Source organism: Eublepharis macularius, chromosome 1 (assembly GCF_028583425.1).
Source record: "Eublepharis macularius isolate TG4126 chromosome 1, MPM_Emac_v1.0, whole genome shotgun sequence".
In the NCBI taxonomy this organism is placed as follows: Eukaryota; Metazoa; Chordata; class Lepidosauria; order Squamata; family Eublepharidae; genus Eublepharis; species Eublepharis macularius.
The window spans coordinates 129,071,435-129,085,716 of record NC_072790.1 but is presented as its reverse complement, the minus strand read 5'-3'; the positions used below and the strand labels follow the sequence as shown (position 1 = coordinate 129,085,716).

Here is a 14,282-nt window from a genome sequence, read left to right as displayed (position 1 = left end):
TTGTTAGTAGAATAAAAATGCCTAAGTGAAAATAACTTTTAAAAGAAATCAAGAGAGCTTTATTTGACAGGAACATCAACTCTTAATATCACGAATGCAGAGGAGTTAGCCGTGTTAGTCTGTGGTAGCAAAATCAAAAAGAGTCCAGTAGCACCTTTAAGACTAACCAATTTTATTGTAGCATAAGCTTTCGAGAATCAAGTTCTCTTCGTCAGATGCCTGATACAGAGACTCTGTATCAGGCATCTGACGAAGAGAACTTGATTCTCGAAAGCTTATGCTACAATAAAATTGGTTAGTCTTAAAGGTGCTACTGGACTCTTTTTGATTCTAATATCACCAGCTTCTTCCACCACTGCCCACCACAAACAAACAGGCAGTGAACAGGTGTGTGTGTATGTGTGAGGAGCAACCACTGCCATTAGGGGACAGCTGCACCCCACAAGAACCTGCTCCTCTTCCTTTGTCTCCTTCACTGGGGGTGGGGGGGGCAGTGACCTTTACAGGGCTGTTTCTGCCAAGATCACGAAGTGCAATGCTTTAGAATGGGGGCTGAGTTAATCAGGCTTTAGGGTGGCCAGAAGAGGGTTCCCAATGCCCTGATGCTGCCACTGCCCAATGGGGCGACAGAGAGGCCAGCAGCATTGTGCTGCAGCAGCTGGGTAGTTGGGTGGACACTCCAGTATGCCCCCCCCCCAGCATAAGACCTAGGCACCAGCCCAGGTTGTCCCATAGCAAATACTTGGGCTTAAAGAGGCTTATGATTACAAACACTAAATACACAAAGAAGTAAACTCCCCTCACCACTGGAAAATGCTGAGAGCTTAAAACCGATTAAAAGTTCTCACAAATAAAATGGCCTTACAGCACTTCTTAAACAATTCTAAAGGTGGAGGGAGCCCCACACACCATCTCCCTCCTCTAGTGCCCAAATCCTAAACAATATATCCTATATGAGCAAGATTCGACTCCAGTAGCACCTTTAAGACCAACAAGAATTTCCACAGTATAAGCTTTCCAGAGTCAAGCTTTGTTTATTAGATCTTGAAAGATTGATTGATTGAGATCTCGAAAGGTTATGCCCTAGGCTTGATCCTTGTTCATATACTGCAGACCAACATGGCTACCTACTTGAAAATATCCTATATGTCATCTCTCTTTGACTACAAACTGGAAGGCTGTATAATATTTGTTTTACAAAATTTGCAGCTGCAGACTGAGAAATTTATGCAGAGCAACTCCTACAACAACTGACCTAAGAAAGGCTGCTAAGTGTGACAGTTTTAGGAAACTGACTGGGAGGTCAACACCTAGAACAAGACTTGAGGACAAGTCCACATTCCCTCAGGAGACGTTTATGGCCTAGTGCAGATAGCAGGGGGTTGGACTAGATGGTCTGTATGGCCCCTTCCAACTCTATGATTCTATGATAGCTCTCTTAGCTAGCAGCATTCCCAAGATTTAGCCAGTTCCTACCCCTAGCTATTGGCCAGTTTGGTGTAGTGGTTAAGAGTGCAGGACTCTAATCTGGAGAATCAGGTTTGAGTCCCCTCTCCTCCACTTGAAGCCAGTTGGGTCACCTTGGGCCAGTCACAGCTCTTCCAGAGCTCTCTCAGCCCCACCCACCTCACAGGATGATTGTTATGTGGATAATAACAACATACTTTGTAAACCACTCTGAGTAGGTGTTGTCCTGAAGGACGGTATATAAATTGAAAGTTGTTGTTGTTGTTGTTGTTAAAGACCTTATGCATATTAACATCACTTAGAATTTGAAGAACCATGTGTAAATTCCCAGAACTGGATTACTGTCCTACTTCCACAGTCATAAGAGGAAATCTGAACACCGCCCTCCACCCGTATTTACTCGCCTGTGTTCTAGGAGGCTTTGCTGCAGGAACACACAACAGTTGAAGTTCATTTAGTGGGAACCCAAGAAAAGGGCCTTTTCGGCTGCAACACAGGCTCTTTGAAACTCTCCCCCCCCCCCCCCGCCTCTATGTGCAAGCCTCTCACTGTAGGCCTTCTAGAGCTTCATATATATATTTGCTCCTTTTTCATTACTTTGCTGCCCTGGGTTCATAGGTTTAAAATGTATTTTAAATTATTGTCAGCCACTTTGGATACTTTTTGTAAAAGGAAAAATGGCTATAAATGCACTCAATAAACAAACAACTAGAATACAATATAAATAATATATTATCTTATTGAATATTACAATAAAACATAGCAAGCAGCACTCAGCAAAATGAGCAACGGTTGTACATTCATTTGTTATAGCATACACTGTATCTAATGGCTTGTTCCAGCACTGCACCAAAGCTTGTTTAATAAATTTACACTCATTAAGGATTTTTATATGATATTCTGTTGAGCCTGCTTGTGGGGAGGGTGGGCTAGAAGTCAAATCAAATAAATAAATAATCAAATAAAGGAAGGAAGGAAGGAAGAGGGTGGGATTGCAGCAGCACTCCACACCAATGGATGTACATCCATTGTAAGGCGTGCTTAGTTCCTATATAAATACAAGTGAGAGCATGTACAGCTTCTTCCAGCTCAAATGATCAGGATTCCTTTTCATGGTTACCATCTGCAGAGATAGGTAGGTAACTATGCCTGTACAATTGTAGGGCCTATGCACACCTTACAATAAATGTATGTAGATTGACACAAACCTTGCCACTTTGAACCCACTTCCACACACCCTTTATTACTCTTAAAATGCTCTGTGGAAAGAACTAGTGAATTTGTAGCATAAAAATCTTAAAAGGTCTCTATTCCTTTGAGTAGACTCTCAAGAATTAACTAGCAGTGATCTGGAAAGATACAGCATCATACAGCACAATTCTTAAAAAGGCCTACTTAGAAATAATCCCGAGATAGTGTCCTTCGAGCTTAATCCCCCAAAAGTGTCCTTTGTATTTTAACCATAGTCTACTCTGTTACGTTTAATCAGCTTTTTTTTTAGCCTACCCCCAACTTTTCTTGATGAGTATGCTGGAAAAGGTAATTGAACAGAAACTTTATATGAAAACTCACTCAAAACAGATCATGAGACTTTCTATGACTCTGCTTTGGATATCTTCACAGATATGACCTTTGGAGTGAGTAATGCACAGTCCAGAATACAAAATAAATTTGCCCATCCGAGAAACAAAAGGGTAATTAAAAGCTGCAAGGAGAAATATCAGTTTATTACAGAAAGCTTCAGTGTTTAAAACAACAACAACACCCTAACAGTGTAATCCTAAACAAAGTTACACCCTTCTAAATAAATTGAAGTGAATGGGTTTAGAAAGGTGAATCTGTGCTGAGGATTGCACAGTCAGTTATCAAGATGGAAAAGCTGAAAAGGTTAAATGGTGTCAATCTCAACTGATTTAACAGTATTTGCATTTACTACTTTAAATTTCAAGGCAATAGCTTTGCATTAAGTGGTATCAAATTTCATTTGCATAATCTACATTTGAGATAGTGGCTTAGGAGGTTTGTTCATAGGCCCTTTTCGCACTTACAGTTTAAACCGCCATTTATGAGCATTCGCCTCGATTGCAATGGCTTCAGCATGGCCCTCCCACATTCCACACTGTCCAAGGCAGTTTCGATTTGGCGTCTTGATTTTCATTTTAGACGGACTATGAAGCCTTGGTGCAGTTTTGGGCTTTTGGGGCTTTGCAATTTATGTCACACTTTAAAAAAAAATTTTGAGCACGCATGGTAACATTGCAGTGTTGGAACCCATCCCCCCTTGTGCTGACTGGGCTGTCCCATGCCTACTGGAGAGGCAATTGGTGGCAGAGTTCTGGGGAAAACATGTACCACTATCATTTATTTTTTTAAAAGCCAAGCCAGGAAAGGGTTAAAATGCTGCTGCTTCTTTCCCTTGCTACCACTTTGATTTGCAAAGAGCTGTGTAAACACTTTTTTTTTTACATTGGCAGAAGATGGGGTGGGGTAGGGGGAGGGAAAAGCAGCCATTTAACCCTTACCTGTCTTTTAAAGCCAGGAGAAATGAGGAGTAACATTACAAGACTTTCTTAGATTTGAAAAAAATAATAAAACAGAGGGAGGAAAGGAAAAAGCAGCAATTTAACCCTTTCCTGGCTTTTAAAGCCAGCAGGGAATAAGCAGTAAGGTTAGGAATTGTTTCTGGCTTTGGAAAAAAATAAGGAAGTGCCTGCATACCCGGCATTACTGTAAAAATGGCGGAAAAGGAGTTCAGAGAGCTGAGGAGGGTGGGAGTAGTTAATTCCACACAGACCAATCAGCTCCCGTGGAAAAGGATAGGGAGGAGAAGAGAAACAGAAGGGGAGTATAGAGTTCACACTGCCATTAATCGCGCCAGCTGTGACTCAAGTAATGATTCAGCTTCTTTTACTGAGAAGAGAGACAACTGGATAGAATGAAGGAAACCCACTGGGCAAGTCTTCATATAAAGTATGATGTCATTCCAAATGATACTCCTTTATATTGGAAAGAAGATCATATCCCACAACAGATAATTACTTGCAGAGGGCTCACATCATTGGAGGGGAGGGGTGGATGAAAAAGAAACAGGGGAAAAGAAAAATGTCTCTGTGAGAGAGTGGTTGCTCAAGTCTGGTATGTTTTGCATTCCCTGATCCTCCCTATTGGTTTGGAGCTGCATTATTTCTAGCACTTGTTCTTTAGCAAATTTGCTGACTTTTAAATTTGATATCAAGCCCCATTCTGCTGAAACAGAGAGTACTTTTTAGACTTACAGGCTTTTATCTTCTTGCCCTTTACAAAATAGATTCTCAGGAAACTATATGCACATGAACTGTGCCCAAGACTTGTACCTTGATTGCCATCTATTTTAAAGGTAGGAAAAAAGAAAAATACAGCAACAGCCACATATTAAAGCGTTATGAAAACAGGAGAAACCTATTAGTGTGAGATACACTAATCCAGTTTGGTGTAGTGGTTAAGAGTGCAGGACTCTAATCTGGAGAGCCAGGTTTGATTCTCCACTCCTCCACCTGAAGCCAGCTGGGTGACCTTGGGCTAGTCACAGTTCTCTGGAGCTCTCTCAGCCCCACCCACCTCACAGGGTGTTTTGTTGTGGGGATAATAATAGCATACTTTGTAAACTGCTCTGAGTGAGCATTAAGTTGCCCGGAAGGGCAGTATATAAATCGAATATTATTATTGTTATTATAAGCTCAACCTCTGACCCTATGAACAATCCACAGAACACTGTGTACAGTTCCAACATACTCAAGAACAGAACTAGATTATGACATCCACCTGATAAGGGCAGCCACCTGATAAGGGCAGCCATGTGTCTAGCTTCTCCTTCTTGTAACATTTCCTACCACTTACTGATGTCCTGATGTCACAATGTTGTGTCTTCCTGGCCCTATTCATATAATTGGCTGCTGAGGGGGAAGGCGGGCAAAGAAATGCAATGATGTCAGCATTTGGGGAAATTATTCTAGACCAGTGATTCCCAATGTGGGTGGCCTCTACCCCCTGGAGGAAGGTGGGATTACCTAGGGGATGCTAAGGGGCAAGGGGTGACAGGAGGCACTGAAAATTGCCTTCTCTGAGTTGGAGGGGTGTGTTCACTTCTCTGAGTGTGTTCACTTCTCTGAGTGTGTTCACTTATTTACAATGGAGCAGGGTAGAGCCTAGACTGAAATACCTTCCTCGTTTCAAGTTTCTGCCTCTGCATAGTGCTGAAATCTGGCAGAAGCTATTGGAATTTTTAATAAACATGTCTTCAGAGCTCTAGCCAGAACAGCATATCACATTTTGAGAAACCATCGTCACCATGTGTATTTTTGTCTCTTTGTCATTTGTCAAGTTTTTGGTATCACTGGATCAAGTTATCAAAAAACCATAGATTTCACAATTATGTTGCCTTACATATTATCTGTTGCTTTAAATATGTACTCCTATATCCTACCTGTGCTTTATGTTGTTCAATGTAAGTCCTAAACCTCATACTGGATCCTTGCTAATACTGTATCTTTGTAAACTTATATTCTTTTACCCCATGACATTGTTTATGGAAATGTTCTTGAAAGTGTATTCATTTACCCTATGACATTGTTTATGTGTTCTTGACACTGTATGGAAATGCTTGCCCTTGTCCTTGCCACTAATTGTACTAATCTCACACTATGTAATCCGCCTTGAATCTCGATGAGAATGGAGGAATATAAATAACAAACAAACAAACAAACAAACAAACAAATGAAATTATGTTGAATTAATTAAACTAAAACGTTTTAATTGGATTTCACAATTAATTTTTACTGTTTTGAATTTTATTGTTATTATCTTCCTTAGTGGTTCATGCAAATCTCTGTGCTCTATGCTTTTCATAGGTAGGGTAGGGGGCACTGGGAATGAGTTTATGGAACTGAGGGGGCAGTGACCCAAGAAAGTTTGGGAACCACTCTTCTAGACATTATAGAGGGAAAAACTAGAAATACAGCTGTCATTTTTGACATCTTCCCTAAGATTGGCCCAAATCAACTCAGAAAAACATTCCCCTTGTCTACTGCAGTTGGCCTCATCCCATCCCATCCATATCCACCACACACTCCCCTACTCTGAAGGTATTTAAAGCAGTGCTTGCAATGCATTTGAGAGGGAGAACTAATGCAAATAGTAGAAATGACAGTTATAAGCCCCTTTGTGAGCCTAGATCTCCCTACACACTATTTTGGATGGCAGCCATTATTAATTTAACATTTGACCCAAAAGAAAGGAAAGACTTCTGTTACAAAAGGCATTGCATTTTCTTAACTATGAAAACAAATGAGACTATAAAAGCTAAACGGGGAATGAATGATACAAGATAGTTAGAAGTTTAAAATTATAAGTCCCTGGAACGATAGGTAGATGGTAACTTTTCAGTAAAGCCAAGCAAAAGAAAAACACAATCCTATAAAGAATCTTGAGCTATGCACATTTTAAGACAGCACGTGTGTGTGTGTGTTTTGTGCCAAAAGAAGTTTAAGGCAGAGCATTTAGGATTTGCTTCCTTTTTTTGGAGAAATGATGACTACCAAGGAAATGCCACAAAGCTCTTTATAATATATGGTCACCTTTCCCTTGGACTCGGGATACTCTCCATCCCCTATTTTTAGTAGGAGTTCAGAGAATTCCCCAGCGGACACCTCGTCTTTCAAGTGGACCCTCGTGTTCTTTCTGAGTGAGAGTTTCCTGATGAGGGGCCACAGATACGACACGTTGACACACACGGTAACCTCGTCAGCTCAAGCTCCTCTTGGGACTACTGGCAGAGTCTGCTGGAAGTCTCCAGCCAGCACCATAGGTCCTGTGACTCCCCCCATCACTCTCTCGTTGCCCCTAACATCTTTGAGGGTTATGCTCAGTGCCTCAAAACACCCCTTAAGCGCCATGGTGTTCTCATCCCAAACAATGAGCGTACAGTTCCGCAGTACTTGGGCCATGTTGCTTTGTTTTGAGATGCTGAACAGGGGTGTTTCTGCATGGATGAAGAGGCAACTTGAAGGTAGCAAAGGATCATATGCCATGCCTGAGTGAGCCTTGACCTTCCATGGAAATGAATGCCTCTCTACTCGTCTTTCAGGATTGCTTTGCTCATAGAGAGACTCTCCTGCTCTGTGTACATCGGGGTAATCTTGTTGGTACTTGGCCACTGCTGCTCGGTGCACTGCAGGAGTACGATGTGCATATTTCTTTGCTGCATCTCTAAATTGCTTCCTCCTTTTAGCATCAGTGTATCTTGCACGATGACGTCTGCCAGGCGGCTTTTTGGGGGCAGGTGATGGCTGCAAGAGGTGTGAGGTAGAGTTGGACTGAGGGAGGGGTGGTGTGGTGGGTACTTTGGCAGGTTCATGTGAGAGGTTCGTATCAAAACGGCCCCTAGAAAGGTCATGCACCATCTCCCCATGAACATTTAAAAAATCAGTTGCCATACTGACTTTTATATAAAATCCCTGTTCAGGAGTCTTGTACCGTCTTTCTTCAACTGTCTGCAGTTTCCTTGACCTGATTTTTACCTCAGAACACAGAGTTCCACAGCTGACCAATCAGAAAGAGGGGAGTGCAAGCAGGCAGGAGCCTGCCAGCCACACAGGAAAGCCAGGCCCCACAGGATTGGTGGCCCTAGTGAACTTTTAGAAGAAGACTGGGAGGTGGAGGAAACATTCAATGACTCCCAATAGCAACTGCATACTGTTTAGAATGTTGGGATGAGGACCAATCAGGCCGCATATGCAAATGACCTTGAAAGGCTGGCCCAATCAGGGAAGAGTGGCCGAGCTAGCAGTGGGGGCCGGGAGAAGCAGGCAGCAGCCTACCAGCCACACAGGGAAGCTGTATCCCTCTGGGAAAACACATTTTATCTCTTTTTACTTCCTTAGGGAGTGAATTTCTTAAAATCCCTTCTTTGTTGGTGTTTACATCATGAAAGGAATGTTCTCCCCAAATTTCATGTTTCTAGGTCTGGGGGTTTAGGTTGGGCGATGATGAGTCAGTCAGGACACTTGTCTTTATAGAGAGAGATATTTAAAATTTTATTGGAGATTATTCATTTCCTACTTAAACACACATGCTGTACTATTTTTGTCAAGTCATTTATAAATTTTTGTTATACAGTTATAAATACATGTAAGGGATCCATTGAAATACAATTGTGTGTGTGCATCATAAGTAGTTAAGCAGCTAGCACTGGTTGTTTTATTGTGATAAGGATATTATTCAGGGTAGTATAAAGGAAGTCAATTATCTAGGTAGCTTATTAAAGTTTATTTTACCTTAAGCTCACTATGAGCAATATTCTGCCATAGTTTTTCAACTATATAAAGTACAAGAAACAAACACAAACCCCCTTCTCATAAAAACTATATAAATCTGTAATGCAGTCACTTCTTCCCCTAAACTGGGAATGATGATGAGTATATTTTGTTGAATCGGGAAGGGGGGAAATGCATTAAAAACTACCATACCTAAACTCTATTCAATGGGCCATGACCTGTTTTTCGTGAATGATATTACTTCATCACCTTATTTTCCCTCTGGAAAAATTCCCTTAACAGGAAATCACCCAAAGTACCATGTTTGAAAAAAACGTTACAGAGAGTCCTATTAAATTAATAATCCAGATACTTCCAGAAATGTATTTAGGACAATGGACAAAACTCTCATTTCTTCTCCCAGTCCTAGTCAAAGAGGTATAAGCCCTAATCCATGAAAGCTATCAGGATTGCCAGTTGCAGGAGGTCTTGAACTAGAAACCTCTTAGGAGCTTCTTCCTTGAGCCACTCCATCTTTCCTGGAAACTTCAGACCTCCTGGGTTCCAAACATTATCAGCTCCCCCTGGCATTGATCAATCCTCCTCCTCTATGCAACTGCTCATTGCTTTGGGGGTCATTTCTGCCAAATTTATGAATAACTAAGCATCTGCTAGTCTGGACATAAGGCTTGTGGGGGGGATCTACTAACATCTTTTCCCTCTACTTTGGATTAGATAAACAATTAGCTTAAATACATATAGTGTTACTACTTATATAATCACAGTAATAAATTTGCACTTTCATCTTTGACAGGCCAGGCAACTGGCGCCCTATCTTTCGTCCCAGGACCTGGCCACAATAATCCATGCAACGGTCACCTCCAGGCTAGACTACTGCAACTCACTCTATGCTGGGCTGCCTTTGGGCCTGACCTGGAAGTTACAGCTGGTCCTGAACGCAGCAGCACGGGTCCTTACTGGAATGCCAATCCAAGCGCACATTCATCCTATGCTGTGCCAGCTGCACTGGCTCCCAGTGGAGTTCCAGATCCAGTTCAAGGTGTTAACCTTGGTGTTTAAAGTCCTTCATGGACTGGGACTTGCATACCTGTGGGACCACCTCTTCCATTACATCCCCTGCAGGGTACTGCACTCTGCAGACAAGCAACTCTTGGTGGTCCCCGGCTCAAAGGACATCCGTCTGGCTTCAACCAGGGCCAGGGCTTTTTCTGCCCTGGCTCTGGCCTGGTGGAACGCTCTCCCGTTGGAGATCCGGGCCCTGCGGGACCTGTTACAGTTCCACAGGGCCTGTAAAATGGAGATGTTCCACCAGGCCTTCGGCTGAGTGCCAGCGTGTGTTCCCCTTCTTCCATCAAAGACCACCACTTTTTCTGGGGCTGCCCTCAGCCATCTGCTATGCCCATATACGGACTCCCAAATATTTATTTAAATAGCCTGCATGTGGACTATTTTAATTACTTTTAAAGATTGTTATTGATTTTATGGTTTTGATTGATTCACTGTGTTTTATGAAGGTTGTTAGCTGCCCTGAGCCCATTTGTGGGGAGGGTGAGGTATAAATCAAATAAATAAATAAATAAATAAATAAATAAATACAAGAGATTCTTGGTCAGGGAATTTATGCTATATATAGGCTTAAAAGATCCTCACTTCCTGAGTAGATCTAGTAAAGAGCTACTTGTTTAATTGGCACTGGAAACTTTAAATCATCTTTTATTTTTAAAAAATTATGGAAGATATTTTAACTTTTCCTGGTAGGTCTAGTAAAGATATAATGACTAATCATTGATTAGGGAGCAAGCAGCAAAATGTCATGACCCTGTCCCTTGTCAACAGGGCACCGTACCTCCCTGGCTTACATTTGTCTGATCATTGCCAATCCCATTTCAGCTTGGTTTATGATGCTCCTAAACTCCAGAATGGAACACTGGTAGACAACATAATCCTTAAACCACCTGTGGCCATTATGTGTGCATCATCCTTCAGAATCACAAATGTTTAGATTTATAGAGCAGAGCTACTTAAATAGGTTAATTTAAGGTTTAAAGAGCTAAATTAATAAGATTATTTTAAGAAACTGGCTGACCCTTTCTGCTGAGAATATCAGAAACATAACAAAATTCAGCTGGCTTTCTAGATTGCACTGGAGCACTATTAAAGCGTTAAAGAGCCTTTGCTCTGCTGGTCTAAGAGCAAGGGAAAGAAGGGATTTTGTTGGATCCCTCCTCACTACAACTTCTTTATGTCACATGGCATTTTGTTCAGGAGGGTCCCCCATACATCAACACAGGTTTTTGGAAGCATAAAAGGAGAAGAGGAAGGTAGTGAAGATCTGCTTGTACAAACATTCCTGCTTATGCATAGCAGGCTTAGACCCTCAACAAACAAATCAGATAGGAAATGTCTTTTGATTCAGAAAGTAATATCTCATACCTAAGCAATGGTATATAAAATACAATGCACACATATACTTCAGTATAAACATTTGGACATTTGTTTCAAATGAATGCTCATTTAGTGTACAGATGAACATGCCAAGAAGAAACAAGGTTGTACTTACCTACAAATCCATCTCTGCCAACCAATTTAAGGGCAATTTTGTCTGCCAAAACTGAAGAATTACCATGAGCAATATTTGCAAAAGGTCCAGCATGCACAAAAACTGGAGTGCCCTAAGTAACACATGAAAAAGTAAAACAGTAATCAGAACAAACAAACCAGTTGTGAGTTAAGCAGGAGCAAACTGGAATGCAGGGCAACTACAAGTTCTTTGTGCCAGATCCCTAAGGGATTGTGGGTCCCTAGTGGAAGCACAAAACGCTGCCTCTTGTTTATATCAAGGCAATTTTAGGGTAAGCTAGGAAGAGCTGCCAGTTGTTCAACAAAGTAAAATGGAAGTTCAGGGAGGTCCACTGCTCATGTTGGCATGCAGATTTAGGCTGATGCTTTGATGAAGCAGTCCTTGGTAGGCTGGATTGTTAACATCTGACTGCAGGGCCGCTAATGCTCCACAGCAGCCCATTATATCATTTCTTTACTCCCACCTCGTTCTGCTGCATGTGAAGACCAAGCTATTAAGTAGCATCAAGATCTTCTTACAAACATATATTTAGATCTGGCAAGTGAGCCTAATAAAATGACATTGTTCCATTTCTTTGTTTCAGAACAGTAGCATCTTAAATCCACATGCTAAGGCACAAGCATATAGTTCTTTCAGTGTCTTCAGAATTATAACCTTTTTAAAAACAGAGTTTCTCTTTATTTGCTATTTAGTTAAGAAAGAAACCATTATTCATTTCTGTTCCATAGTTGTTAAAGCATAGGATTGCATCCAAACCATAAAGATCCCTCAAAGAAATCCTTTCATGAACTGAAGGCCACAATCCATAGGCTGATATCCAATGATATGTATCAACTCCTAACTCCCACTGGATGGAAATATGATTTAAAACATGCAGAAAATGCAGCTTTAGATCTTAGTTATATTTTGAGCACAGCTACTCTATGAAAATCTCAATGTTCTTAGATTCAAGGTTAACATCTTCTTCAAACAACATTCTTTGTAAAATGCTTATGCAAATCCAACATGATAAGAGCAGTATATGTTGCTGAATCTTTTGTTAAAATTTGTTTTAAAATTCACACTCCAGCAATTTAGGTACAGTCTTGAAAAGGGGCAGGAAAGACTAATGTGGTAGATAATTTTACAAAAATGACTGAACTTACTTCTAATGTCTGCATCAGTGTTGGTTTAATTGCATCCTTCATCAAAACTGACAAAGCACCTGTTATTCCCTAAAAAAGAGAAACATATTTAAGTAGCTTTATTTTTCAGAGTAGCCTTATTAGAAACAGAAGAAATTCAAGTAAGCTAATTTTGAGTAAATCTAGAGCTGCCAAAAACATGATTCTGCCTTCACAGGGTGATTCTTTCACTATTTCAAAATAAAAGAAGCACAGCCTGAATCACTGTAAACTTTGAATGGCAATGAGAAACATGCTTCTGAATTACATCATGCAAAACAACATGGTTGGGGATTATTAGGAAAGATTCGGCCACTGTTTCCAATGGGAAGCGCCGCTCCCAGCTATCCAGAGGCCTTGAGGGGGTGCATTTTCTTTCCTAATAGTACCAAAGTTGCTGGAGACTTTCTAACTCTCCTCTCACAACAACCCAAGTTTCAGAAAGATTGGGCCCTGGGGGGGCATTTTATGCCCCCCCCGGAAGGTGACCCTGGCCACCTCATTTGTTTCTATTGTAGGAAAACCAGAATCCCCCAGTAGAAACACATGGATAGTGGAATGGCCACAGGCACACTCCCACTTACCATCTATACCCCAGACAGCCCAACAGAACCAAACTGAAGCCCCCCCCCTAAAAGCCCAGCACCCCTAGTGCAGGCTGGCCATCCATTCCCCATTGTTCTCTATGATGAGAACTTTGAAAATGTCTTTCCCCGGGGCACTTACACACATGACAAGGATGCCATAGCCGAGGCATACTCCTGAATGCAAGATCATCCCTGGGAAAGCCCAACAGAACTAAACGCACACACCCCAAAAAACTCCAGCACCCTCAGAGCAGGCTGGTCAGCCACTCTTTATTGTTCCCTATGAGGATCCACCTTCATATCAGAGAGTCACACTAATAAAAATTCAATTTAAATAAATTTTATTTGTTAGATTTCTTGTAACAGCATTCATGTTATCTTTACATTACATTTATATTAAAATATTAAAAGAGGGACCTAACCCTACCTGTCCTCTCAAGACCTCCCCCCACCCCCACTGGCTTTTAGCTGAAACTGTGAACTCTTAGGAAACCAAGCAGCCAAGCAGCAAAGGAAGCCCCACACAACACAACAACAGGATAAAACAGAAGCCCCCTCCCAGTAGAACAGCAAAATAACAATAAGTGAATCTAAGCCAACGCACCCCCCCAAAACACCCCCTGAAACAAGCCAGAAGAGCACCCCCACACAGCAAAACAATTCAGCAACCAAGTAGCAAAAATTTAGCAGAAAATTTTAAATTTAAAGGACAAACCACTAACAATTTCCCCTTCCCTCAACTCCCTCCCCCAAAGAGAAAAACCCCTGTGAGTCTAGTGAATCTCAAACCAGGTGCAGTCAGTCAGGTCCAGCAGCCACCCCGGTCAGGTCCTGCGGGAGAATCACCAGTCTAGTCTAGTAGTAGTAGGTCACAGCCAGCCTAGAGACCGAGGTAAGCCACAAGGCCACACAACGAATGTGGCTTAAGCAGGGACAAGCCTCCAATTTAAATCCTTGCAGCAGCATTTTGAAATTTAAAAAAAAACACTCTCCTCCCAGAGAATCCCCCAATTGGCCTGGGATCGTGCTGCTGCAGAGATATTATTGGCCACTCTCTCTGAGCACCCCTTCCTTCCCTGATATTCCTCCCTCCTCCCGCTCCTGCCTCTCACTCCAATCCCCTCATCCCACCTCCCATTGACCAAAAAAGGCCCCCGAAGTCCAGTCTCCCTGA

General features: G+C 41.8%; 1 protein-coding gene across 2 annotated transcripts in view; it reads right to left on the bottom strand.

Annotated features, from left to right (window-relative positions):
* Window positions 1-14,282, bottom strand: part of MTHFD1L (methylenetetrahydrofolate dehydrogenase (NADP+ dependent) 1 like) — a 253,352-nt gene that overhangs the window by 146,679 nt on the left and 92,391 nt on the right. For both annotated transcript variants that reach the window (XM_054988191.1, XM_054988183.1), the window contains exons 19-20: window positions 12,504-12,572; window positions 11,338-11,449 (exon numbers count right to left, since the gene is read on the bottom strand). In XM_054988191.1, coding sequence (XP_054844166.1) covers window positions 11,338-11,449; window positions 12,504-12,572 — 181 coding nt within the window. The remainder of the gene's footprint in view (window positions 1-11,337; window positions 11,450-12,503; window positions 12,573-14,282) is intronic.